The 27,226-nt window shown below is 32.4% G+C and overlaps 1 protein-coding gene across 7 annotated transcripts in view; it reads right to left on the bottom strand.

Moving 5' to 3' along the window:
• Nucleotides 1-3,672: 3,672 nt before the first annotated feature.
• Nucleotides 3,673-27,226, bottom strand: part of Hmgn5 (high mobility group nucleosome binding domain 5) — a 56,153-nt gene continuing 32,599 nt past the window's right edge. For 3 of the 7 annotated variants that reach the window (XM_077793823.1, XM_077793825.1, XM_077793824.1), the window contains 6 exons: nucleotides 11,973-12,401; nucleotides 10,200-10,229; nucleotides 9,628-9,657; nucleotides 9,298-9,351; nucleotides 7,409-7,543; nucleotides 3,673-6,475 (listed from right to left, as the gene is read on the bottom strand). In XM_077793823.1, coding sequence (XP_077649949.1) covers nucleotides 5,606-6,475; nucleotides 7,409-7,543; nucleotides 9,298-9,351; nucleotides 9,628-9,657; nucleotides 10,200-10,229; nucleotides 11,973-11,987 — 1,134 coding nt within the window. In that variant the 5' untranslated portion in view covers nucleotides 11,988-12,401 and the 3' untranslated portion in view covers nucleotides 3,673-5,605. The remainder of the gene's footprint in view (nucleotides 6,476-7,408; nucleotides 7,544-9,297; nucleotides 9,352-9,627; nucleotides 9,658-10,199; nucleotides 10,230-11,972; nucleotides 12,402-27,226) is intronic. The other 4 variants (XM_077793827.1, XM_077793829.1, XM_077793828.1 and 1 more) reach the window with 2 other exon arrangements.

Genomic DNA, 27,226 nt, shown 5'->3' with positions numbered 1-27,226 from the left:
AGTTCAAATCATGTACAATCACAAGAATGGAATCCTATTTAGAATAAGTTATACTTCATGTATATATAATATGTCAAAATACACTCTACTGTCATGTGTATATAAAAATAATTTAAAATGCAAATGTGTTTTCTTAATATATGTGTAATAAATGCAAACTGCTTAGAACAGGGTCTGGCACAAAAACACTTCCTAAATGTTAAATATTTGAAGAAATTAACCCTTTATCATAATTTCTAATATATAGGAAAAGGTCATTTTTTTAAACAAGTAATACTAAAATATTTCAAAGTCATCCATCTCACTTCACATTTTTGTTCTTGCAGAAAACACAGAGATGCAGACATCCATCCTTTTCTCCATTGTAAGATCTGAAACTCAACTTCTACAAACCATGAAGTTCCTTTATGTTATTGAGCAAATTCCATCATGTCCAGACTACCTGATCCAGTTACTAGGATATTGAAGTAATATATTGCCATATAACATTTACTAAATAATAATCTTGGTTCTTAAGCACTACATAATTTTTAATGTTTAACTTTTTCCCTGTATTTTATTTTTAATACCTTTATTTTTATGTGGTGAAGATAATTGAACCTATGGACTCACATGTGAGAGGCAAGTGCTCTACCACTGAGCTACAACCCCAGCCCTTCCCTGTGTTTATTGATGCATTATAATTATACATAAAGATGAGATTTGTTGTTACATATTCATATACACACAATATAATTTTGTCAATATTTTCCCCCAGTATTCTCCTTTCCCCCTTTCCTCTGCCTAGCCCCTTTCTTCTAATCCACTGATTTCCCTTGAATTTTCATGTGATCCTCCACACCATTTTTCTATGTCCTCTTTAGCATTCATATATGATAGAATACATAATGCCCTTGCTTTTCTGAGTAATAATTAAATTAAAGAAAGGAAAACCATTTTGATCTACACTATTATGTGATACTTGATATAAATATGTTAAGGATGTGTTTATGGTAAACACAAATTTTAAAGAAAACATATTATGAAAATCCTTAATAAATATCCATAATTAAAGAAGTCCAGTTATAGGCATAACATTTGTGAAACAGTCATCATTACTTTATATAAAATTCAGCTTTTGCCTAACTTAATTTTCTGTCCTAAACAGATCAATATAATCTGAAAAACTATTGAGAGAAAATGAACTATTATTAATGATAGATTATATTCTTAAATATGTCTATTTTAAGACTTAAAACAACATATATATTGTATAAATATCATAGTAATAAACTTCTTCTGCATTATGGGAATGCATTCTCACCCAAGTCATTTACCTATTTCCTGGTTTAGATTTAACTTAATTTTAGTACAGGAGACTCTAAACCACAGCAAATTTGAGAAGTTTATTCTCTGTTCCTTATGGTAAACAATTTTTTTTGAATTTCAAATTTTTATTGATGTACATATTTGTACCTATTTAAACCATTTGTTAAGCGCAGTATTTTTTATTTCTGGAGAATTTCTGCTGTAATATATTAAAAAAATAAAGTCTCTTAAGGGCAAAACACTACTGTTTTAGGATTATCAAAACCTTATTTTTTAAAAAATGATGTCACGATTTGTCTTTGTCATCTCATCATGGTTTATGAGAACGGATTCCAGCTCTAATATGCACTTGCTGTTTCCCTTTGTTCACATCATTCCAAAAATGAAGTTTTTATAAAATTCTTAATAATCAGCCCAGAATGATTTAAATATTATCAGGGGAAATATTAAGGGCAGGCATTACTTACACAGCAGATATTCCCAAGAATAATTATGAATAAGTATTTTGTTTTTCAAGGTAACACAATAAACTAGACTATTATCTTCCACCCAATTATGATAGTTTCAAAAGTTATTCCTATTAGAAAAATTGTGATTCTGATGTATGCTCCCTTCTCAGTCAAAACCATGCTTACTAATGGGGAACTCTAAAGTCACACCAAAAATTTTTACAAAAAATTTCAGCATTATATACTAAAGAAATCAATTATTTTTCTGAATCAGTATTATATGCCGATAATTTATGTTGCAAATTAGATAAAGAAATATGGCTCATATTATTTAAAAAGCTCCAAATGCCATCCTTGAACTATTTGCGTATTTCCCTATAGATATTTTGTACTCTTGATTATTTCTCCATATCTTTAGCAAAGATTGTTCTCTAGATTTGCAATTTATCTTCACATTTACTTCCAGTGATGATGTATTTTGCCTATTAATTGATACCCCTTCTTTCTTTATACCTTGAAATTATTGAGATTTCTAGGAGAGAATTATGGGAAACAATTTTTAAAAATTATTTTTTTAAGAGGATAGGAAAGGCAGCAGAATACAACAGTTACTAATATGACATTGTGTAAAAATGTGGATGTGTAACCGATGTGATTCTGCAGTCTGTATTTGGGGTAAAAATGGAAGTTCATAACCCACTTGAATCTAATGTATGAAATATGATATGTCAAGAGCTTTGTAATGTTTTGAACAACCAATAAAAAAGTAAAAAAAATAAAAAATAAAGTATGAAATATTATATGTTAAGAGCTTTGTAATGTTTTGAACAACCAATAAAAAATTATTTTTTAGTTGTCAATGAATCTTTATTTTTATTTTTTTATGTATGTATGTATGTGCAGTGCTGAGAATCGAACTCAGCACCACTCACATGCTAGGCAAGCACTCAATCACCGAGCTATAGCCCCAGCCAAGGAAAACAAAATTCTGATGGAAAATGTCAAGTAAGATCCAACTAAATCCTCAAGAAAGAAAATTAGACAAGACCTGAGGATGAAAGTTCACTTTAGTAACATATTGTGGAAAAATATACTTCCTGTCATATGCCATGACATTCTTGTCATATCTTTTAATATGCATTTTAAATAAAGTTTTAAAGAAGCTAGCTACCTTCATTACGTAGAGGACAGGGTTTCACATGAAAAGTTAAGATTATCCATTACCACCATTCTACTATTAACCTGGAATACGTTTCTAAGGTGGAAACCAGAATTGTTAGTTTTATTTTAGCAATGAAAATGAAGAGGATTAAGGTGCTTAAGAGACAACTTCAGTGTTGGATGTTTTGGCAATGCATTCTCTATAGTTGCAGAATATAGTTTTGAAGCAGATCAAGGGGAGTGCCTAGCAGTTTAGCCAGTCTTTTTAGATTGGTTTTAATTACTGTAGCTATTGTAGCAATGCAGCAAGTGTATAAAATGGTACAGTAACTAATAGCCCTAGGAAATGTTATGACAGGGGCTTATGCTTTGAAAACTGGGCTTCCTGAATTTTGTGTAGCTTCTTTTGTATTCTTATTATTTGTGAAGTCTTTTAAAATCCAGGGCAGTTAGACAAAAAATAGGAAGGAAGAAGTAAATCACTGCAAATGACACAATTTTATAACAAAAACTGTGAAGAATCCAAAAATGTCTAGTAGAGCTAAACAAATTAGTTCAGCGCATTTTGATAATACAAGTTAAATGTACAAAATCAGTTATACTTCTATACATCAGCAAAAAACAATATGAAACAGAAGTCAATTTATCATTCCATTTATAGGATGTAAAGAATAAAATATTGAGAAATAAATTTAACCAAGGAAGTGATGTAAGATTTATATAGTGAAAACAACAACATAAGTGCTAAGAGAAATTAAAGAGAAACTAAATAAATGGAAAGACACCTTGTGCTTATGGAATGAAAAACTTATTAATTTTAATCTGGTAATATTATCCAACTTTATATGCATGCATATTTACTGAAATCTTTACGAAAACTCTTGACTACATTTGTTTACAGAAATGGACAAACTGGTCCTAAAATTCATATGCAATTGCAAGGAACTATGAATGATCAAGAACAAATTTGGAGTACTGATACTTTTAGATGTTAAAGCTTACAATGCTCTGGTAATCAAATGTGTGATAATAACATAAAGGTAGAGATCAATGATACAGAATTGAGAATCAAAGACATAAATCAATGTATCTGTTATATATTGCTTTCCATACAGTAGCTATGATCAATAAAGTGAAAACCACAGAGTATGGAAATTTTTCACAAATAATCTGACAATGTACTTATATAAAAATTAGAGAAATTCCTTAAAAGTTAATGCTAAAATGAAAACTCAACAAACAAATGAACAAATAATTTGAATAGCAAACAAGCCACATGAGGAGATGAAAACATCACTAGAGAAAAACAAATCAAAATCACATGAGTTTTATCTTCCCAAATCACCCTAAAGAGATGGCTATGATAAATGACAAAGAATAACATTGTTGGCAAATATGTGGAGAAATTTTTACCTTCATACATTGATGATGGGGATATAAAATGTTGAAAGCACTTTGAAAACAGTCTGAAGGTTTTCTAAAGTTAGACAATTATTATAAGACCTAGTGGTTTTACTGTTAAATGTATACTCAGAAGAAATGAAAACATGCATCTGCATTAAAACTTGTACAGGAATATTCATAGCAGCATTGTTGATGACTGACAAAATGTGGAGATAATCCTAATGTCCATTAAAAAACAAAATGTCTTATTTTGATGAAATGGAATATTATTCAGCCATAAAAGTTAATGAAGTAATGATGCATGTTATGATATAGATGATCCTAAAAACATTGTGCTAAGTTAACGAAGCCAAACACAAAATGGCATATGCATATTGCATGATTCCATTTACATGAAGTGTCCATAGTTGGCAAAAATTTCATAGAAGAAACCATTACCTGGGGCTGGAGAATGGCATGTGGGTTAGAAGGAAATTGGGGAAGACTGCTAAGTGGTACTTTTTATTTGGGTGGTTAAAAATGCAATGGAATTACATAGTGTGATTATGATTATCCAACATTATGAACATACTTAATATTTGAATTGTACACTTTAAATGATTAAAACTGAGTTTTATATTAATGGTAGTTCAGTGGAAAAAGTTTTACTGCTTTCATGAATATCACAATAGAAAAAATAAAGTATTATAACATTTCACTAACAACAGTTTTGGAGATATAACAAACCATGATCATCTCTGAAATCTTTTTATTTAGATAAATCCAGTAAAATTTTGTGCACACACATGTACTTAAAACTGCCCTTCGAAGTAAACATTTATATTTCTTTGAAAATGTGATTACAGTTTTATTTATACTTTTCCCAAGCTACTAATAAAATTATCTTTGGGAAACATAACTAAGCATTACATGAAAATAGTTCACATTTTTATAAAAGCCACCTAAAGAACCATAAGAATGTTGGATGAAACTCCTTTTGGAATTCTTCTATTTTGTGAAATTATCATATGTAGGAATAAAATTCAATTCAAAGATTTTAACACATAATTTACACAAAACAAATAGGGTATTTTTATACATTCCCCTACTATAATCATGAAATTTATAGATGAAGTTTTCATGTTAGGCATTTTGTAACTAATAATCAGTATGAAGACGTTCTGAAATTAAATGGTGCTAAAGAAAAGCAGTGTTTATAAAATATCTGATAAAAATATTTATCTCTATTATCATTACAACACAAAGGTACATGTTAACAAATTATGAAAGTATATAGGGCAGTGTTAAACAGTACTCAGAGACTCCTCTTTTTTTCCCTCTTCTTTTTTGATCTCATTGTTTTCAGCTTCTTTTCCAACTTCAGCCTTGTTTTCCTTTTCCTTTTCATCTCCTCCATTTTTCCCATCCCCTTTTCCATTTTCTTCTTTTCCTTCTTCTTCCTCTTTTCCTTCTTTTTCCTCTTTTCCTTCTTCTTCTTTTCCTACTTTTTCTTCTTCTTCTTTTCCTACTTTTTCCTCTTTTCCTTCTTTTCCCTCTTTTCCTTCTTCTTCCTCTTTTTCTTCTTCTTTTGCTTCTTCTTCTTTTCCTCCTTCCTCATCTTTTCTATCTTCTTCACTGTCCTTTCCATTTTCTTCCTCATTTTTACCTTCATCTTCATTTCTATCTTCCTCCTCTTCATCTTCTTTGCCTTTTCCATCTTCCTCCTCTGTTTCATCTTTCTCTTTATCATCTTTTTCTTGTCTATCTTCTTCCTTTTCACCATCTTCATCATCTTTTCCATCTCCTTTATCTTTTCTGTCTTCTCCCTCTCTATCATCTCCTTTGCTTATTCCATCTTTGTCCTCCTTTCCATCTTCTTTTTTCCCTTTTCCTTCTTCACCCTCTTGCTCTTTACCCTCTTGTTCTTTTTGGTCTTCCTTTGTTCCATCTTCTCCTTTCTCATTTGTATCTTTGTCCTCATTTCTATCTTGTTCTTTCTCTTTTTCATCTTGGTCTTCTTTTCCATCTTCTCCTTTTTCTTCTTTATTTTGATCTTCATTTTTTGGATCTTTTTCATCTTTTTTTCCTTCTGCTGCCACTGTTTCTTTCTCTTCTTCGTCTTCTTTGATATTTTCTTCTTTTATTTCCCCAAGGTCTTTTGCAGGAACTGGTACCTAAATTTGTAGTAAAGAAAAAAAAAATAGTATTTTGGAACTGTTTCTCCCACCTACTTAAATCAGATTGTATCTATATCATGGAATAACTAATACTTATTTTATAACAAAGTAATTGACCTATAGAAAATCACAACATAGGCAAATATTCTAAGAAATAAGATTAAAGCCACACAAACACCCACAAATAAAAATCTGCAACAGTAAATTTGGGAAGGCTTATTCATATAAATATTTCTCATTACAAATATGAAGAACAAAATAAACACAGGATTACAGAGTCATTCTGTGTTAGTAATTCTCACTGAGTAGCATACATGTAAACAAATTATAGTCCTTGGGAAAATGATACATTTTGTTTTTATAAAGAGGAAATTTGTGCTTTTTTAAAATAAAGATTATTGCAAAATCCTATACACTTACAGAAGATACTCCACATATATGTTTGTTTTGTAGATTTGATCATTATATCCCATTTTCAGTATTTTACTACAGTATCTGAAAATTAATGATGCATTAAATATGCAAAAAAACTATTAAAACACTTATATAATGTCTTAATTTGCAATCTATAAGGAAAATAAAGGGATTTACAGGAAGGGGATTTTTTGGAAAGGAATTTACATATAGTCCATATGCTGACAAAAGCAAGAGAGGATTGGCCTGCATTTAATAAGAGAGTCATTATATTAGTATCAAGTCATGATCACTAGCATTTTCCAAGTAATACCAATACTAGGCCACTTCTCCCATTGCCAGTACCTTTAAATTCTCATATTTTAAATTATCATTTCTCTTTAGTTACTATTAATTGTAGAATCATTATTCATTCAATGTTTCTGAACTTTTAATATAAAAGGCAAATAATATTTCTTTCCATTGCATCCATTTTCAAGCTTTCAAGTGGATAAATTTGTTAACATTGTAAGATACCTCTATAATTTTGGCTTCTCCATTTTCAGCATTTTCATTTTTCTTTTCTTCAACAACTTCATCTTGTTTGTCTTCAATAACTGCTTTGGCATTTGTATCTGTGTTTTTTCCCATCATATCATTTTCGGTAATTTTCTGTGCAATGACACAAAAAGAATAAAAATAAATAAATACATAATTTAATCAGAATGTTGATTAATTGGTCAAATTTCCTTCATCAGCTGTAGTGGTAATTTAGGGAAAATCTTTACAATGCTACATATAAGCCCAAAGTCAACGAAATTAATATAACACACTTTGTTTTATTGAAAACGTAAAGTAGCATATATTTTTTAAATTACTTAAATCAGGAATGCGTTATCAAGAATGTTCTATGCCTGGCTATATAAGTAGTAGAAAGACCACTGGGTTAAAGGGCCAGAACACCTGTGCTTGAATTGTAGATATGTCACTTATGTGATGGGACCTTGAACAAAAGCATACATCACTTTGAGGTTGTTTTATCATTTGTACAAAGAGCAATACCACCCAAGTCATAGTTACCTTATAAGAGGCAAATATAAAATTACTTTAGAAATTGTAAATTACAATATAGATATGCTATTGTTTTTTAACAAGTGAGAAACTAAAAGCTAAGAAAGGTAAATAATTTTAATATCTATAATTTTATAGTATATCATTTAATCTAGCATTATTTTCTCCCCCTCCCCCCTCCTCCTCTCCCTCCTCCTCCTCCTCCTCCTCCTCCTCCTCCTCCTCCTCCTCCTTCTTCTTCTTCTCTCTCTCTCTCTCTCTCTGTAATACTGAAGATCAAACCTAGGGCCTTGTTTGTGCTAGGCAAGTGCTCAAACACTGAACTATACCTCCAGCCCAATCTCCTCTTTTTAAAAGAAAATAAAATGTATTTACTGTTTTAATAAGTTATAAATTGAGTAGTTAACTTTATAAAATAGTGAGCTTGAAAAGTATAATGGAGAAAAATTAAGAACAAATTCTTAATACATGTTTTTATTATCACTTTTTCTTATTATGTGTGTATTTATTTGTATATCCTAAGAATTAAAAGTAGAACTTGTAGAAGAACAATCCTATAACTATTGTATCAATATACAAATTAACTGTGATTAATATCATTAAAAGGCATAGACACTATAAAATAAAAATAAACACTTTTCTGTTGTCACTGATATGAATAGATCAATTATTACTTAATAAAACTTTACTTTCCCTAGTTTTAGCAATACCTTCCAATCAAAGATTTCATAGCACTTTATAAACATGACAACAATTTGCGATATCTTCAACTATAAAATGATAGGATTAGATGATTTCTAATGTTCCTCAAATTTCTATGACTTTAGTAATTTAACAAATCCTTAAAATAGGTGTGAAGCAATTAAAAGTGAATTTAATATTGAGGTTATTGCTCTCTCTACATGACTTTAGCCACAACATCTCAGCATAGAAATCTATATAGAATCAATTATGTCCACAGAAAAATTATGTGTATGAAAATATTTTACAACCTGTATATATTATCAAATGCTAATTACTACTATTTTTACAAATCACTAGTTTGGTTACTGCAATTTACACCCTTTGTTCTCCTAGGGATTTGGTATTGTGACTAAAAAACCTCAAAGGCATACACATTTAATGAATCTATTTAACTAAAATTTTGTCCTTACCCAATAAAAATACCAAAACCGGGTGGATCATTATGAAACAGGAAAAAAATTCCCCACCTAAATATTTTATATGTACTACATAGTAAAATATATTGTTAATTGAACAAAATGCAAAAAGCAAAATAATCAGATATATGCATTTTCATAAGTTATTTCTTAAGAAAAACAATATTCTTTCAACATTTGAAGTTGAATATTTACCCTTGAAGTTGATGATCTTTTGGGTTTCAACTCTGGTATAATGGGCACAGGCATCTGCATTTAAAAAAAATTAAGTCATGTAAAAAGAGGGAAAAATGAAGAAATTATACTGAAGAAAGGACCTTAAAAATCAAATCCTGCCTCTGAATTAAAATAAATGTGTATGATATAAATTGTGTATTAGGGGAAAAAGTGTAGCTCCTAAGTGTGAAATTTTTTTCTTAAAACTTCAAAACTCATCTTACATCAAATATAATATTATTCAGAATTCCCTATATTTTAAAATTAGTTTTCACAATACATGGGCTGCTTTTTCAAAGGACTACTTACAGCAGACAATCTGGCTGATCTTCTCTTTGGCTATAAGTGAAAAAAAATATCAGATAAGAGAATTATTATTACACAAAACTAGAATTATTTTTATTGTAGTGACAGTATTTGATGAAACACTACATAAATATTGTCATTAAAGAGGCAATTGTGAAATTGGTTAGAATATAAATGTAGAAATTTAAGGTTTCATTTTTCCCTTTCTCTAGACCCTCCATAGGCTAAGGGGAAAAATCCCAAATTAAGCTTCACTTCCTAAGATAAAGGACCATGATGACTAGTAACAAGGGTCATATTTAAAAATGAAAATGTAGTCCCTTCTTTCTAACTGACAAAGCATTTCTTATTTTTTAAGATGTTCTTTTCCAATCTTAACAGGCACACAGTCCTAGATTTCAAGAAGCTTGGAGTTTTTATTATTGTATTTATGAAAGAGCTCACTGGCATATCATATTGCTACTCATATGGTACAAATATACCAACCAGCATGTATGTTTAGATCCTTATTCTACCTCAAGTCTATACAATAAGTGTATTTTTTTCAGGCAGATTCTAAAATTAAAGACACTCACCTCTTGCTTCACATCACTTTGACCTGCAGCCTATACAGAGAACAATATTACACAGAAATAAGGTTATCAATGTAAGCATATAAATAAAAAATACTACCTATGGATTATAGTTGCAATATACCACTTATGATGTTTTCCTGGGTTCCCTCTCAAGTAGCCATGTAATGTTTCCTAGGAACTATATTCTACATACTGCTGTCTACCAAAGTGCAAGCAAGCACAGATTCATGAGCATACTGAAGACATACGTTTACACAACTGATAGTCAATGCCATTTTCTTGTGTAAACAGTATCTAAGAAACAAACCATTTTCTTTTTGAAATTAACCTGCAGTACAGTCTTAAAGCCAAAATAAGGGTGGGGGAGGGAAAAACGAAGGTGTCCTTTCATGCAACATCCCAGTCTGTTTTGTATGTGCTGTGCAAATATATGTACCTATCGGACCCTCTCTATTGATTCTGGACTTATTCTCTTCAAGTTTTGCATACAAGAACTACAACCCCCACAATGCCTTAGAGAGCAAACCTCTTTGTTAACAACGTTAATGCTTTACTCTGGAAATCCAGCCACGGATTTAAAAACTTCCCGCCACTACCTGCTCCAAGGTTGCTGTCAGCTCTCTAAAATAGCAAGACTCATTTCACAAGCCTAGAAAAGCATAGCGGCAGAACGGCGGGAATATGAGGAAGGGGGATGGTGATTAGAAACGATTGCTTTCCATATCTGAATATCGCTTCAGCCTAGGAGTTATCAAGCTATTGCATGATTCATGCAGCCCTAGAGCACTGGGGAATTTCAGCCTTATTCTTAGGCTCTAGGAGCAGGGAAGGTGGGCAGATTAATAGGACTAATATAAAAACAATCATAATGTCTTATATTAGGACTGTGTTTTATGGCTTTATCAAACAACGAAATAGCATTCCATTTCCCTTAGAAGATACTGATGAAAAATAAACAAGGAAAAAATAAAACCAAGCGTGTACTTATTTCCCTTCTGAAAGGAGCCAGGAATTTTGAAGTGAGCTTTGGCAGAAGATCTGAACAATTCAGATCAACTATGTATGTCTAAAGTGAACAAATCCCACTCTTCCCCAACATAGGCAATAGTTTATCGGCCACGGCTCTCTTATCACCTTTTCACCTTTAGCTAGACATCTTGCAGTGTGCCAGATCTCCCAGCCCTGAAGTTTCTAATTACATCTGTGAATCTCTCCCTTTGCTAGGATAGTTTGAAGTCTGCGCCGCCTAATGGCACAGAGTTACCATTGCACAGCCATCTGGCATGACAAGAAGTGGAGGAGGGAAGAGAAAAAAAAGGGGGGGAAAAGAAAACGGAAAGAACAAAGGCAAATATAGGAGAAAGCTGTAGTTTTCCTTTCCCCAAAGGTGATCGTGCCCCAAGAAAACCCGGAGGCAGAGTAGGAAACTGTTCCCTGGAAGTGTGGTTGGGAGAAGTGTTCTCCAATAGGGTAAGCGAAGGGAGGGGGGTGGGGTAGGAAGCGACAGCACAGCGCTATGGCTGTTTGTAATTCAGCATGGAGACACCTCTCTAGCGATTCTTCTCCTTAAACAAAACACGCCAAAAGTGAACTACCAGTTGCATGCGAGATCATCTTAAACCTTACACCGACAGCTCTTTGCCCTTCCCTCCCTGTCCTTTCAGTACATCATAAAATCAAACTAGAAGCTGAAATGCTTTTTAAAAATTATCTGCCTTAGGAAATTTGTATTACACCAGTTAATCTCCCCTTCGGTCTTCCCATTTCACTTACCTTTCTTTTGGGCATTGTTGCAGCTCTCTATAGAAGATCTTAATAGCAGAAAAGAAGCCTAGACTAGAGCACTCTCTGTCTGACCGCTGGGACAGCAACTGAGTTTTCAATGAACTAATTGCCGCACGACCTGTACTCGCCTCAAAAAAAAAAAAAAAAAAGAAAAGAAAAAAAGAAAAAAAAAGGAAAAAAAAAAAAAAGCTCTCGTTATTGGCAACCTTAAACACACCAAGACGCAACCAAACTACGTGAATGGTTAGAAGAAATGTGAGCCAGGTTGGAGTGACAGGCTGTCAAGCCAATAAGAGGAGGTGGCCAGTGGGAGGCGTGGCCCGCGGACTTTCCCGAAGCCCTTCTACGCTGCTGGCTGACTGCGGGTGGGGTGGAGGAGCACGCGGACTTCGTAGGCGCGTAGCGCTCGGACATGACCTGAAGGAAAACCAGAGTTGTCTTCATTTCTTTTCTTTTATGCTGTAATGACAAGCAAATGCCCCAACTGTTGCTTTCTCTAGTTTCCAAAACCCCCGCCATTCCCATTTCACAGGAGAAAAATTGCTCTTGAGACCTGGTTGAGTTTGAGGCACAGTTTTCCTTACACATTGGCAAGAAGGTAGAGATGAAGTGACAGCACTCATTCAGAGAGTGAAAAAGCGTGGGAATCTTTATTTAACTGCGGGAACTTCCCACCAAAGAAGCATAAGGGTCCTGGCATGAGGTGGGTGGGTGCCCAAATGGCATGCCTCCCACAGGCGGAGAGTATAAACAAAACTGGGAACTGGAAGAGAGAAAGGCTTCTGGGGGCGGGGATACCCGTTAAAATACCGTTATCCCATTTGGAGGGAATCCACTAAGAATTCAATGTAACCCTGAAGGAAATTTATAATAGCATAATATAGCAGAGGAAAAACACTGGTGGAATGGATTTTTAATCCTAAAGTAGATTTAGTGAAGGTACTCAGGAAGGTGCCTTGCACTTTTAGGACTCACAGTTTGGATTACCATAAGGCCATGGAGGCACTCACCACGGCCACAAAATTTAAGGTTGTGGCAAAAACTCAGGAGATTAGGTTGAGGTGAGTTATGCAGGATAAGATTCTATCTTTATTTAAATTTTTGATATTTTGTTCATCAGATTTTTTGCACTAAATCTGATCTTTTAAATATTGCATTAAAATATTTGTCAGGACTATGGTTGTAGCTCAGTGGTAGAATGCTTGCCTAGCATGTGTGAGGCAGTGGGTTCAGTCCTCAGCACCACATAAATAAATAAATAAACAAACAAACAAACAAACAGGTATTGTTTCATCTACAACTAAAAAAATTTAAAGAAAAAGAAAATTACCAACATGTTATTTTTTAAAATATCATTTGTTTTCAATATTGAATTTTGGGGTAACCCCTTAAAGTTTTTGCCCAAGGAGAGTTCTCCCTAGCTTTACGCAAGTCCCAATCTAGTTTAGGGAATGTTTTTTGTAAGAGATACTTCTAGCTTCCTTCCAGTATCAGTTCCTGAGACCTAAAGGTTTTTGGTCTCTGTGTGGAGATTACATAAAGTACTTGGTACCAGTAATGGTTAAAAGGGGTGGGGGACTCAGATCCTTGCAGCCCTTTTTCAGTTTGCCTTGCTTTGGCTGTTGTTAAGAGATAATTATGTTAGAAAGTGCCCCAACAATACTCCACATTCCTAATCTGGAAGTTTAATAGAAAGGAAAAGTTAATCTTTTAAATAGTTACTTTAAGGAAGAATTACATTTGTGTTCATGTGGATTAAAAATTGTAATTATCATTTTAAAAGATGAATACCATATCTACTACAGAATGCCCAAAACCCATCCCTTCAAAATAAAATGAAGCCTCAAGAGAAGACCACATCATTTTGGGGTTTGCCCCTTCTTTTCCAACAGCTACAGTGTAGCATTAAACAAATAAGTTAAAATAAGACTGATCTCAGCTCAGTTTCCTTCCCACAACACATATTGTATTCTTGTTTAAGTACATAAATCAGAAAGACATTTAATTGCTTCCTTTGCTCCACAGTTATTGGGACCATTCCTTCATGGTCTGATACTTCTTTTTAAATTCTTATTTTTAATTTGCTTTTTTAAATTTTTGTGGTGCTGGGAATCAAAGTCAGCATCTTGAGCATGCTGAGTACTTTACCACTGAGCCACATTCCCAACCCTCTGATGCCTCTTTTTATCCTTATGGTGAAAGTATTTTGGGGTGAACACAGATATGTTTCAATCATTTTACTGTCCCAGAGTTAGAAGGTAAGAATAAAAAATGGACTCAATATAATGATTGCTCCATAAGAATAAGGAGAAAAATGAAGGGAATAAAAATGTGTCAGTGGAATGCATTCATTCAACAAAATTTTATTTAGCATTATTTTGTGAATCGGGTTTTGCTTTTGTAGACCAGCTTATGAAAATGAAAAATCATGTGGTATGCAAAAATTGTATTATGCAGTTTCTGCCCTTGAGGAATTTTATAATTCTGTAGGATTCAGTAAACAAATGCATACATATTTACAACTTTAGGTTATTTGTATCATTTGAGTGGTGCAATCTGAACTCAATAATAGAACAGGAGGGAAGGATCTTCTAGAACTGAGATAATTAGAGAGGGCTTTGGATGAGGAGGTGGTATTTCACTTGGCTCTGAACTATTGGGTAGACTGTTATAATATAGCAAATACAGAGGCAGGGAAAGTTTGTACTTGCTCAAAGAACAGAATGCCTAGTCCCAGTAGATTGAAACAAATGATCATGATGAGCTTTGGGAGGTAAATCTTGGAAGTTGGACGGAAGGCAAAACATGCAGAACAGTGAGCTCTAAAATTCCTCTTAAGTTTGTCAAAACTTTTCTTTTTTGTCAGTTTTTCTCCTTTCAGTCTAATCTGTTGCAATTGTGATTTATGTCTTCTAAAATTGCAAACATAGTCATGTATGCTTAAGAAAAATTTAAAGTGTGAAGCATTTGTTTCTTGACTCCCATTCCCCATTCACCCTGTTCTTTTTAAGCAGTTTTTAGGGTGGTCCTTTGTACCAGCCATTTTGATTTAAGCTCTTTGCCTTTGCTTTATTGTCACTGAAATTCTATTTTCTTATATCTTCACTTATCAGATGTCTATCCCAGTGTTCATACCCAATCCAAATATCACCTCTTTGACAAAAGCCTTCATTTCAGCCCTATAAGATCTTTTCCTCCTGTTACAGTGTAGATTTTAGATCGTACCACTTACATGACAAAGGCAAGCTTGATTTTTTTTAAAAAAATATATTTACTCAAACATTTGGTCCTACTTCTTCACATCAGTTCAAACTTCTCTATACTACTTTTTTTTGCCTAAATATTTTTAAGCATATGACACTACAGATCTCCTGTAGAATTTACTATCTATACAAATTATTTTTTTCTAAAATTGATAAATTATTTCAAAGTAAGAGTTTCATTTTTGTATAATTGCCAAATAGATACTTTTCACTAGATCATTTTTTTTCTAAAATTACATTGGTTTGTTTCTCTTTTACTTATTAATAACTATGAATGTTGATTGCCTGACAGTTCTCCACAGGATTTGCTAATTTCCCCTGGCTGTTAAGCTTATACACTGCAACTCTCAAAATTTACAGGATCTGTAGCATATCCATTCAGTAACTGGTAGGAAATGACACATGAAGATGTAAAAAAATTATAGATTAAATGTATCTACATTAAAATGTTTGATATAAAGGACACAAATTATTAAGGTTATGTGCTTATGAGAAAAAAAGATACTAGACAGTCTATAATGAGCCAAATACATCAATGTGCTTATTTCTGAACCTCACAGGTGATTGATATGAGGAAGTTACTTAGATTGATAATGGCACTTAGCTGAAACTGACTCTTGAAAAACTTTAATCTGGAGAACCCAAAGTTTCAAATATCTTATGTTTATTCACAGCAGGCCTGAGAGTAATAAAATATTGAATTATGAGTGACCCCTGATATGATGGGTCTGTAAGGTATGTTTAAAAAATGAGACTGCTTTCTAGAGGTAAAAGGTACACAATAAATTTTATGTTTCAAATTGCAAAATTTCTACCTACGTTTAAAGTAGTAATTTAAAAGAATGCTGTGTTTAGAATCTCAAACATTAAAATTTAGAGGAGATACTGGATAATGCCTAGTTCAATAACCTCAGAATACAGATGAATAAACTCAACACCACAGAGTTTAAATAATTTGTCCAGGATCATGTATTAAAAGTGGAGCAATTTTTTCATTTTTATATTAAAATTTTCAGCTATGGTTAAGATCTTAACAATTAGATAACTTAAAGAAAAATTTAATAACTGTATGGCATATTTGGTAAACAATTTTTTTTTCAATTTTAGTGATTGAAACTCCAGAGCAAACTTTGACCATCAACCCACTTCATATATATCTTCCTTTCATCTAAGATCTTAAACTAGAATCCTCTTGTAATATTAACTATCTCAAGAAATAGAAAATTTATAGAAGAGAAGCTTCACATTCAAAATTTTCATTTGGTCTAAGGCAAGTGAATGAGGGTTTTTAAGCTTGACATTGTCAAATACTTGCCTATCTTTTTCTGTGTTTGCCAACAGAGAGGTGTTCAAATAAAAGAGGTGTTCTCATTGGCCATAAGTTATTTAAAGATCTCTGAATTTCAGTAGGTGTCCTCATTTACTTGAAAAGCATTTCAAACTCTTTCACTTTAGCTATGAGGACTTCTGCGTCCCTTAAGTTTTTTTCATTTATTTTAAATGCATAATTATTCTTTCAAACTAAAAAATAGTCATATGTTTAAGGCATACATGATATTTGTATGTGTACACACACAGTGACATTATTACTATAGTCAAGCAAATTAGCACTCCATCAATAAAATAGTTACTTTTTTGTTGGATGCACATCTATTTTCTTAGCAAATATCCAGTACATTTACTAAATTCTGCCTATTAAATTTAATTTGTAATTTTGGTACAGTTCATGCCTATGTTTCTGCATGAAATACTAAACTTTTTAAATCTATATATTTTTATGTTTTACTTTAAGCCTTATCTCACAAAAGCACAGATATTAATCCCTGGCTTATAAAATAGTAAGATGTAGATTGGAACACTTTTATAAGTCATGTGAATACTGTGCTGCACCGAGATAATGGCATCTTTAATTTAAAGTAATTATATTTTGGCTTTATGTATTTTAATGTGCTTTAATGCTCCAGGCTTTTTCAATGTCCTTAAAAAGCTTACTAATGCTGGTTACTCTTCTAAAGACAAAACAGAACAAGAATTGAAAAATGGCCCAGGCTTCCTAGGTAAGACTAGGTCCTATTTTCAAGGAAAAATCCGTTTTTCCAAGTAGTTCAACTGTCCATCTGTGAAAGTTGGTTAGGTACATCCTCGGGGGTGGGGATTTAGCCTAGTGGAAGAGCACTTGTCTCAAGGCCCTGGGTTCAGTCCTCCACCTTGGAAGAATAACAAGATACAGGCATTATCCACTGAGAAAATAGTATCAACTGTTGAAATAAATTGTGTTTGAAACCAGTGTCCTCACTGAAAAAATATTCAATCTTCACATGTATCATGCTAGAATTTTGTTTTTTCCTTTTTTCAGTATTTGGCTTTCACCCACTCACTTAGAGCTTAACTTATCTGGTCATTTTATATTAAGCTCTGTGTACCCATACAAACTTTTTATTTTATTATTATTCAAATAATATTTTTATATTACTTGAAACACAGTGGTTATCATTTGAAGATTATTTTAATTTAGATATGCTTAAAATAAGACAAGGTTAAAACTACCTTTCTTCAATACTTAAACTATAGATATGAACACTCTGAAGAAAGTAGTAGAAGATAAGCAAATTCTTTTTGGGGAAATTGGCAATCTATGCTATTTTTAACACTGATTGTCTGTTAATTCAAGAGGATAAACAGACAAACAGCTGTTTAACAAATGTGTTAAATCTTAAAATACTCCAGTGTTCATAGGAAGAGTACAGGAAGATAGAAAGGAAGATTTCCCCAGGGAAGAATTACTAATCATTTTATGGAGGATCATATATATGCATTCCTGTGTTCTTACATTCTAAAAACACAACAGAAAACATTATTATCTTTCAAGAAATCATTTTTTGTTTATTTTGTCTTATTTTTAAAAAATCATTTCATGTTCAATTCCTTTGTTAAATATAGTTGAGATACTTCATTTTCCACGTACTTAAAAATTGGAAAATAAATTATATTTTGTGTTGAAATGAGTAACTATTCAAACAAAGGTACATACTCAATTTTAAACATTTTAATGACAATAATATAAATCTGCATCTGTACATTTTCATTATTTTCAGCAAACTAAGCATGTCTTTGGAATTACTTCTTTGGTTTCAGGGTTAAATTGCATAAATGGAAATATGACAATATTTTTTAAATATGCTCATTAAATAGTTTAATTGTTTCTTTATAGTCTACTTCATATATGCAAACTTGGTTGACTCAGGTTGTTGCAACGTTATAATTACTCCTTCAGTTTCCTTTTTGTTTTTATGTTCTAGTTCACTTCTAAATTTATTTAAGATTAGATTTCATTCATCATTTAATTTCTCCTGGATAAGGCCTATGCTGGAAATTTTTAAAAAGGAATAAATATAAATGGTGTTTACTATTTTGCTCCATGATGTATGTTTTGTTTTGTAAAAAATTTTAATAATTGAGTAGTGTTTGAAAACAAAAACATTATTTCATGAGTTTATGCTAATTTTTGCTCATTTTAAAAGATAGTGTATTTTTATTTTTGGTCATCTTAATTTCTTCCTTAAAATAACTGTGGCAGGATGATTTCTTACACATTATATATTTTGTTTACATTTCAAGAATTTGTATAAGTCTTTGTTTTTTTCCCCTCAGTCAGTTATTGTTGGGGAAAATTATAATGCCCAGGTTTCTGGAATTTGGGGAACTAAAGTATCAAAGAATGGAGGCAGGACCAGGGAATATCACTCACTACCTTTCATTTGTATGGCTGGAGGGACAATCCCCATTATTGGGATGGGGGATGTCTCCAAGGAATAGAAAAAAATAGCCATACTGAAAGATACTTGGAGCATTCTTTTCCATAAGGCAGAAGAGGGGACTGGGGTTGGAATGGTGAGACTATTGTTCCTATTTGCACATAGCATCCTAGAGTAAAATGTGGATGTGTGATGACAAATCATATAATAAGAACAATATGAAAAGGTCATGTTTGAAGGTGGAACAGAAGTGACTCATAGACAGGTGGAAAGAACCAGCACTAGTAAGCAGCACGAATTTACCAATTTAGAAGCATGTCCACTTTCCTTACCTTAGTCAACATTCAGTATTTTTAAATGTATTATGTTTTATGAATTGAATGAGTTAAGATGTCTTCTTGTAATATACATGTATTAATTATGAGTGAAAAGTAGTACTATTTTCTAAAGTTTTATGGCCATTTGTTTCATTTGTGTCAATTATTTGACCATATCCTTTATTTTTCTATTTGATTTTTTCCCCTTCATCTTTTAAGCTTTGTAAGATTTTTAACTCACATATGATCTTTATATATATTTACATGGTAAACTTTTTCTTTATGATTTTTGTGTTGCATTTTCTCCTACAAGAATTTCACCATTCCAAAAGCATACACATCCATTCACACTTCTCTGTGGAAATTATAGTTTCACTTTTCATAATTAAATGTGTGTTCAGTCCTTTAGAAAACCTATTTAAGGAGTAGTGGGGATACATCTTCATTTTTTTTTGCAAAATATGAGCTAATATCTCAGCATAGAGCTTATCATCTACAGGTGAAGAAATTGAGGCCTAAAGCAATGAGGCCAATGAAGAGTTATTAGCAGCATTGAGGCTAGAAATTGGGTCTCTTACTTCAACTTTTGGCCTGTAATTTTTCAGCAAAGTACACTGACTCATTGTCACTTTTTCTGCTTAATTAAGTACTTTCCTGGTTTGACAGCATTGTGACTTACTCTAACCCAGTAGAAATTGGATGAAAAAGCTTTTTAATTATAAACAATTATCTGCTTGCCACCAGAAAAGTGTGAATTAAAAAATGATTTATTTCCTTGTATTGAAAAGATCTATACTAGGAACTTGAGAGAGAGGGAGAGACCAGCTGTGCTTTAGGCTGTTTTTTGGCATAAATTGCGAAGGTAATGATCATAATGCTCTCATAAGAGGGAGTTGAGATAAGAATGGGAATGAGGTAAGAGGGGAAAACTAGATTTCATTGTATTTTTCTCTTATGTCAGACCTTACACAATCATTACTAGAAAATTATTAGTGTTGTACTTCCTAGTTTTCATCTGATTAAATTAATAATGATAGCATCCATTTGTCAGGAGCTTACTATGTGTCAGGTACTATATTAAACTTTACATGAATTACCTCTGGTCCTCAGTTTATAGATGATCCAGCTGGTAATTGTTGAAACAATTGAAACTCACATAGGTTTCACTCCAGAAAGTCTGCACTTTTAATTACATTTCAGTTCTTTTAATTTTTTTCAGTATGTCTGCCTTTGAATCTTACTTCAGAAATCCATTATTATTAGAATATTGAGCATATAAAACTTTGCTAACATAATTAATTTGATAGAGAATTAATTATGTTTGGTTTCCTGTCTAGCAGTTTTAAAATTTTAGTTCTCTCTAGGACACAGTGCCATCTTGCCTCCAACTGAGAAATAGCTACTAGATCAATGCTTATAGAATGTAATTATCCTGACCACAGTTGTAATTCATTTCCATTCATTCCATAAGTATTCAATGAGCACTTATCATAGCCCAGCCATTGCATTAAGCACTGAAATACAAAATTTGACACTGATTCTTGAGGAGTTCACAGTCTAGTAGATATGGGCATGCCTACAAAAATTGTAATCAATCTAAATTGTGATATAATAGATACATGTGCAAAATACTATGGAACAAAGAGCAAGATACAGCTATTGTTATCTAGGAGTGGGGTCAGGGAAGGATTTACTGAGGAAGTAAAGACAAAATAAGAAATCTAGGAATTCCAAGTAAAGAAATTATTAATAATTCTATACATTTTACTCATTGTAAAAAGTAATATTTGTTAAGACAGTTTTGATGTGATAGTTATTTTTATAATACACATGAAGACAAATGCATAACTAATGACAAACTTGCCAGCTTACCCTCCTAAATTTTCTTGTGAACCAACAGTGGTGTTGCGACCATACTTTGAAAAACATTACTCTATTAGTGCCACTAGCATTGTTCTTAGGGCTCAGTGCTGCTGCTGGGCACATTTACATAAGTGAAGAATTTGTTACCCATTTGTATTATGCATTTCTCACAGGTGAGACTGAAAATATGTGGCATGTATAATGTTATATTTATACCACATAATTTTACTGATATATGAAAAGATAATCATTACATTTTTAACTTAGTACTGCTCTTTTTGCTTTAATTTTCAATTCACATCAATGTTTCAGTAACAATTTTAAATACAAAAAGGTTTGTAATTTTTATAAATATAATTTCCATAACATTTTTATTATAATGAGCATGAAAATACATGTTTGCTTTTAATGAGTATCAAGATGAATAAAGCTATCAATGATGAATCTGAGTGGATTCACATTTAACAAAAAATAGTGACACTGAAAAAACATAGTTGTTTATGCATGTTACAAAACTTGTCCAATATAAACAAAAAAATCTGACTACATATTGAACTTCAGAAACCTGTTAGAAATCATGTTATGTGATATGCTATATTTCTGTTTTCAACTGTGTTATTTTGCTCTTTGATTATAAGCATTTATTACAGCCCATTAGGGAACTTTCCTAAGTGTTTGCACACCATCATTTGATTTTGTATTGAACTTGAATGTGGTAATAAGTTTTGGATTCTTCAGTATGAAGGTTCCTCAGGAAACTTGGAATGGAACCACCATTTGACTCAGTTATCCCAATCCTCAGTATATGCCCAAAGGACTTAAAATCAGCATACTACAGTGACACAGCCACATACAAATTTATAGCAGCTCCATTCACAATAGCTAAGCTATAGAACCAACCTAGATGCCTTTCAACAGATGAATGGATAAATAAAATATAGTATATATACACAATGAAATATTATTCAGCGATAAAGAAGAATTAAGTTATGGCATTTGCTGGTTAATGGATGGAATGGAGACTATCATGCTAAGTGAAATAAGCCAATCCCCAAAACCAAAGGCTCAGTGTTCTCTCTGATATATGTATACCGACACACAGTAAGGTGGGAAGGGAAGAATACAAGTTCATTGGATTAGACAAAGTGAAAGAAGGGAAGGGAAGGAGAATCACAATAGGGAAGACAGTAAAAGGAATCAGACATAACTTTCCAATGTTCATATATGAATACATGATTAGTAAAATCCCACATCATGTACAACAAGAAGAATGGGACAAATTAGAATAAGTTATAGAATAAGTTATAGTCCATGTATGTATAATATGTCAAAATACACTATACTGTCATGTATATATAAAAAGAACCAACAATTTTTTAAAAAATTGACTTTGTTAATAATTTAATTATTTTAATTTTTTGATATTAGAACTCCACATTTCTTCACTAGATTTATTTTTATTTCACTAAAAACTATATTGAGATATAATTCATAAACCATGCAATTAATGCATTTCAAGTGTATAATTCATTTTTTTTAATTTACAGAATTGTACAACCATCATAAATCAAATTTAGAGCATTTAAATCATTCCCCAAAGAAAACCATTATCCATTAGCAGTCTTTCCCCATTCTCCCTTAATTTCCTCCACCAATTGATCTGCACATTCAACACAATTTCTGAATTCATACAGAAATTAAAGGACCCAGAGTAGCCAAAGTAATTTTGGAAAACAAAAATAAGGTTGAAGGATTCACAGTTTCCAATTTTAAAACTCATTTCAAAATGATATTAATTATAACAGTGGCATAAAGATTGACATATAGATCAATGGAACAGAATTGTGATTTCAGAAACCATTACATTTATTGTAACATGGTTTTCAAGAAGGATGAAGAAAGAATTCAATAGGAAAAATGTACTCTTTTCAAGAAGTAGCACTGGAAAATGAATATCCACATGTAAACAAATGAAACTGAACAACTTCTTTACAACATAAGCAACAAATTAAATCAAATAAAACCCAAAAGAGATATATCAGGGCTGAGACTGTGGCTCAGAGGAAGAGTATTCCCCTACCATGTGTGAGGCTCTGGGTTTGATCCTCAGCACTACATAAAAATAAAATAAAGGTATTGTATCCAATCTACAACTAAAAAATAAATGTTTTTTAAAAGAAAAATATCATGAAAATATTAATTTCCAAAAGTAGGCATTACTGCAATAGAGTCCAGAGCAAATAAATTACTAAAGATAGAAGCACATTAAATAATAATAAAAGGATTAATTCACCAGGAAGACATAATGATTCTAAATGCATCAAACCAAACAGCCCCAAAATAAAAACATGAAGTAATACCTAATAGAGCTATGGGAGAAGACACAAATCTCAAGTAGAGTTGAGGCTTTCTGCATGTTCTTATTTTTTAAATTTAATTTAATTTTTTTATTAGTTACACATGACAGTACAATGATCCTGACAATTCATACATTTGAATCAAATGGGATATAATTTCTCATTTTTCTGATTGTACAGGTTGCAGAATCGCATGCATGCTCTTATTAACAACTGATAAAACTACTGGACAGAAAGTCATGAAAAATAGACAAACGAAACAGTATAGTAGTCCCTAGTTATCTGTGGCTTTATTTGTTATGACTTCAGTTACTTGTAGTCAACTGAGGTCTAAAATTTTTCAATTAAAAATTCTGGAAATAAACAATTCTTAAGGTTTTAGTTGCCTATCATTCTGAGTATTATGATGAAGTCTTGGGCTGTCCTGTTCTCTCCTACCCAGGACATGAACCAACCCTTTGTCTAACATATCAACACTGTATCACCATCTTGGTATCATATGAACTGTAGTGGTATTCCAGTGTTTGTATTTAAGTAACTTTTATTTTACTTAATGGTCACAAAATGCAAGATTGGTGATGCTGGAAAGTTGAATATGCTAAAGAGAAACTACAAAGTGCTTTTTTGAAATGAAAAGGTGAAACTTTTGACTTAATAAAGAAAAAAAATATGTTGCAATTTATAAGATCTACAGTAAGAAATTGTAATGTGAAGAAGGAAAAATACATTTCTGCTATTTTTGCAGTCACACCTCAAACTCCAAAAGTTACAGCCATAGTGAATGATAAATGTTTTGTTAAGATGAAGAAGGCTTTTTGGGAAAAAAGGCATTCATTTGTATACGTATGTATAGAAAAAATTATAGAACATAATGGGCTCAATACAATCTGTGGTTTCAGGCATCCAATGGGGATGTAATCCCAGGCAGATAAGTAGCAACTACTATACACAAACCTAGACATGTGATAAAAGTGCATATAATTTAATACACACACACACACACACACACACACACACACGAGTGAATAAAATTTTGGGGAAATTCAAATAAAATCAATGGATTGTATAATACCAATAGCTTGTTTATGATATAATTTTGAGAGAATTCCCTTAGGGGAAACTGGTTAAGGCTACACCAGTTCTTTATTATTTCACATATCTCATGTGAATCTATAATTCTCAACAAAAATTCAGTTAAAAATATACAGTGGATGACATTTGTTCTGTGAACTGTAGTTGGGTCAACTTCTCCTCTAAAGAATACTCACTGAAATATAACCCCCCCCCAGGAATTAAATAATCATAGTTGAATGGCTGGTATCTTTCCGCAGTAAGTTTGCCTCCACTGTAGTATTCAAAGCAGATATGTGTACTATGTGAATGTCAATCTATATTAGGATAAGTCAAGGGATATCCAGAAGTGATAAAGTCAGTGCTAACACATATCAGCGACAGCTACCATCATGCTGGTTCCTTCTTTTTTTAATAGCAATGATGAAGCAACACTCCAAAATTTAAATCAAGAGTTGAAATTCAAAATTCTGAGTCCCTCTTTCTATACCTGTTTTCCCCTTCCCCCAAGTTCCTTCAAGTCTTTTGTTAAATATCAAATTTTCAGTGAGACCTTTCCTGATGATCATATTTAAAACTTATCTTCTTATCTCCTTTTCTTGCTTTATTTCCTTAGAATCTATAACTTTCTAATATACTATTTAATTAATTTATTTATTTGATTCATTTTCTGTCTCCTTCTCTAGAATGGATGCTCCATGGAATAAGGATTAATGTTTGCATGGCAGGTGCTCTACGTCAAAGAAAGTGCTCAATAATTACGTATTTAATTTCTTGCCTTTTGTTCAAATAAGGTCTTTCAGTAGATTGAATTCTCATCTGGCACTCTGTATGTCAGTGGGGTTGACAAAGCAGTCACAGCTTAATAACATAAAATCATCAATATTGTCAGTAGGCCAACATCAAGCTCATATTTTGGGATGCTCTTTGATAATAGTTCAGCCATGTATTTAGAACAATTGAGTTCAAGTATCAACATAAGTGTGCAAGCTCCATCTAATTCCTTATACTAAGTTATTATGAATGGTGACTCTTTTTTTTTTCAGTGTTAAGTCACTGAGATTTGGGAGTTTATTGTTGGCACAGGATAACCCATACTGTCTTTTCTTATGTTTTCTTTTTTATTAGTACACTTGAGGGGTACAGATTAATGGGTTTCACTATGACAGTTCTACACACCCATGTATTGACCATGTCTACCCTCTCTACCCTATAATGTCAAAACATTACTTGTTTTGTTGCTGTTGTTGTTCTTCTTCTTCTTGTTAAGCTTTATGAGTTCCTAATATATTCTGGATATTAATCTTCTGTCAAATGAATGAATTTCTGGAAAAGTTTTTCACCCATTGTTCAGGTTGTCTCTTCACTCTGTTCATTGTTTCCTTTGCTGTGTAGAAGTTTTTTAATTGGATGCAATCCCCTTTGTCAGTTATTTTTTAAAGTTTATTTCCTATTTTTATTTGTTTTTTAGTTATACATGACAGTAGAATGCATTTTGACACATTATACATATATAGAATATAACTTCTCTTTCTTCTCATTGTATATGATGTAGAATTACATTGGTCATGTTAATATATTTATACATAGAAGAGTAATGTCTGATTCATTCTACTGTCTTTTCTTTTCCCATTCCCCCGTGCTTCCCTTCATTCCCCTTTGTCCAATCCAAAGTATTTTTGTTCTTCCCTATCCCACCAGTTTATTATGAGTTCACATCTACATATCAGAGAGAACATTTGGCCGTTGTTTTTTCTGCAGTGGGGGGAGGATTTGTTTATTTTACTTAGCATGATAGTCTCCAGTTCCATTCATTTAGTGAAAAAAATGCCCTGATTTCATTTTTCTTTATGGATAAGTAGTATTCCATTATATTTATCACATTTCATTTATCTATTCATCTATTGAAGGACACCTAGGCTGGTTCTATAGTTTAGCTCTCTTAGCAGCAGTTTGCTATTACAAATGCTAACTAAGTCTGGCAGAGGCTTGGAATGAGTCTAGGTCAATTGAACCAGTATTAAGTTTCCCAATGCCCTGAAATCTGTCTCTGTGTGGCTATATAGGCAGGGTATAAAGGGAACTAAGATTCATTTAAGTTAAGATAAAGCTAAAAGAAGGGAGAAAAGCCTGTCTTATTTTTGCCATTATTGGGTAGCTGAATTATTTCTTTCTTTTTTTTAGGGGGGGAGGGGGAGGGAGGGAGGAGAGAGAGAGAATTTTTAATATTTATTTTTCATTTTTTGGTGGACACAACACCTTTGTTTTATTTTTATGTGGTGCTGATGATCGAACCCAGCGCCCAGTGCATGCCAGGCGAGTGTGTTACCGCTTGAGCCACATCCCCAGTCCCTAGCTGAACTATTTCTTGCTGGCAGTCTTATACATCAAATGGTTGAACACTTTACAATAAGGTATTTTATGTTGGTGTATTTACTGAGTCATGGCTGGTGCTAGACTAAAATACAGTGGCTAGATGATGGGTCCCAATGTCAATGTAGCCTTTTAGCTATACATGTAGGTCCCAGGCTGCCAGTGTTGGCTGTCTACATCAGTATTTCCTGTGAAAAACCATTTTTGGAATGTCATGTTTAGGGTAGCATCATTCTATAGCAC

The sequence above is a fragment of the Urocitellus parryii genome, chromosome X (assembly GCF_045843805.1).
Source record: "Urocitellus parryii isolate mUroPar1 chromosome X, mUroPar1.hap1, whole genome shotgun sequence".
NCBI classification, from domain to species: Eukaryota; Metazoa; Chordata; class Mammalia; order Rodentia; family Sciuridae; genus Urocitellus; species Urocitellus parryii.
This window is presented reverse-complemented; position numbering and strand designations above follow the sequence as displayed.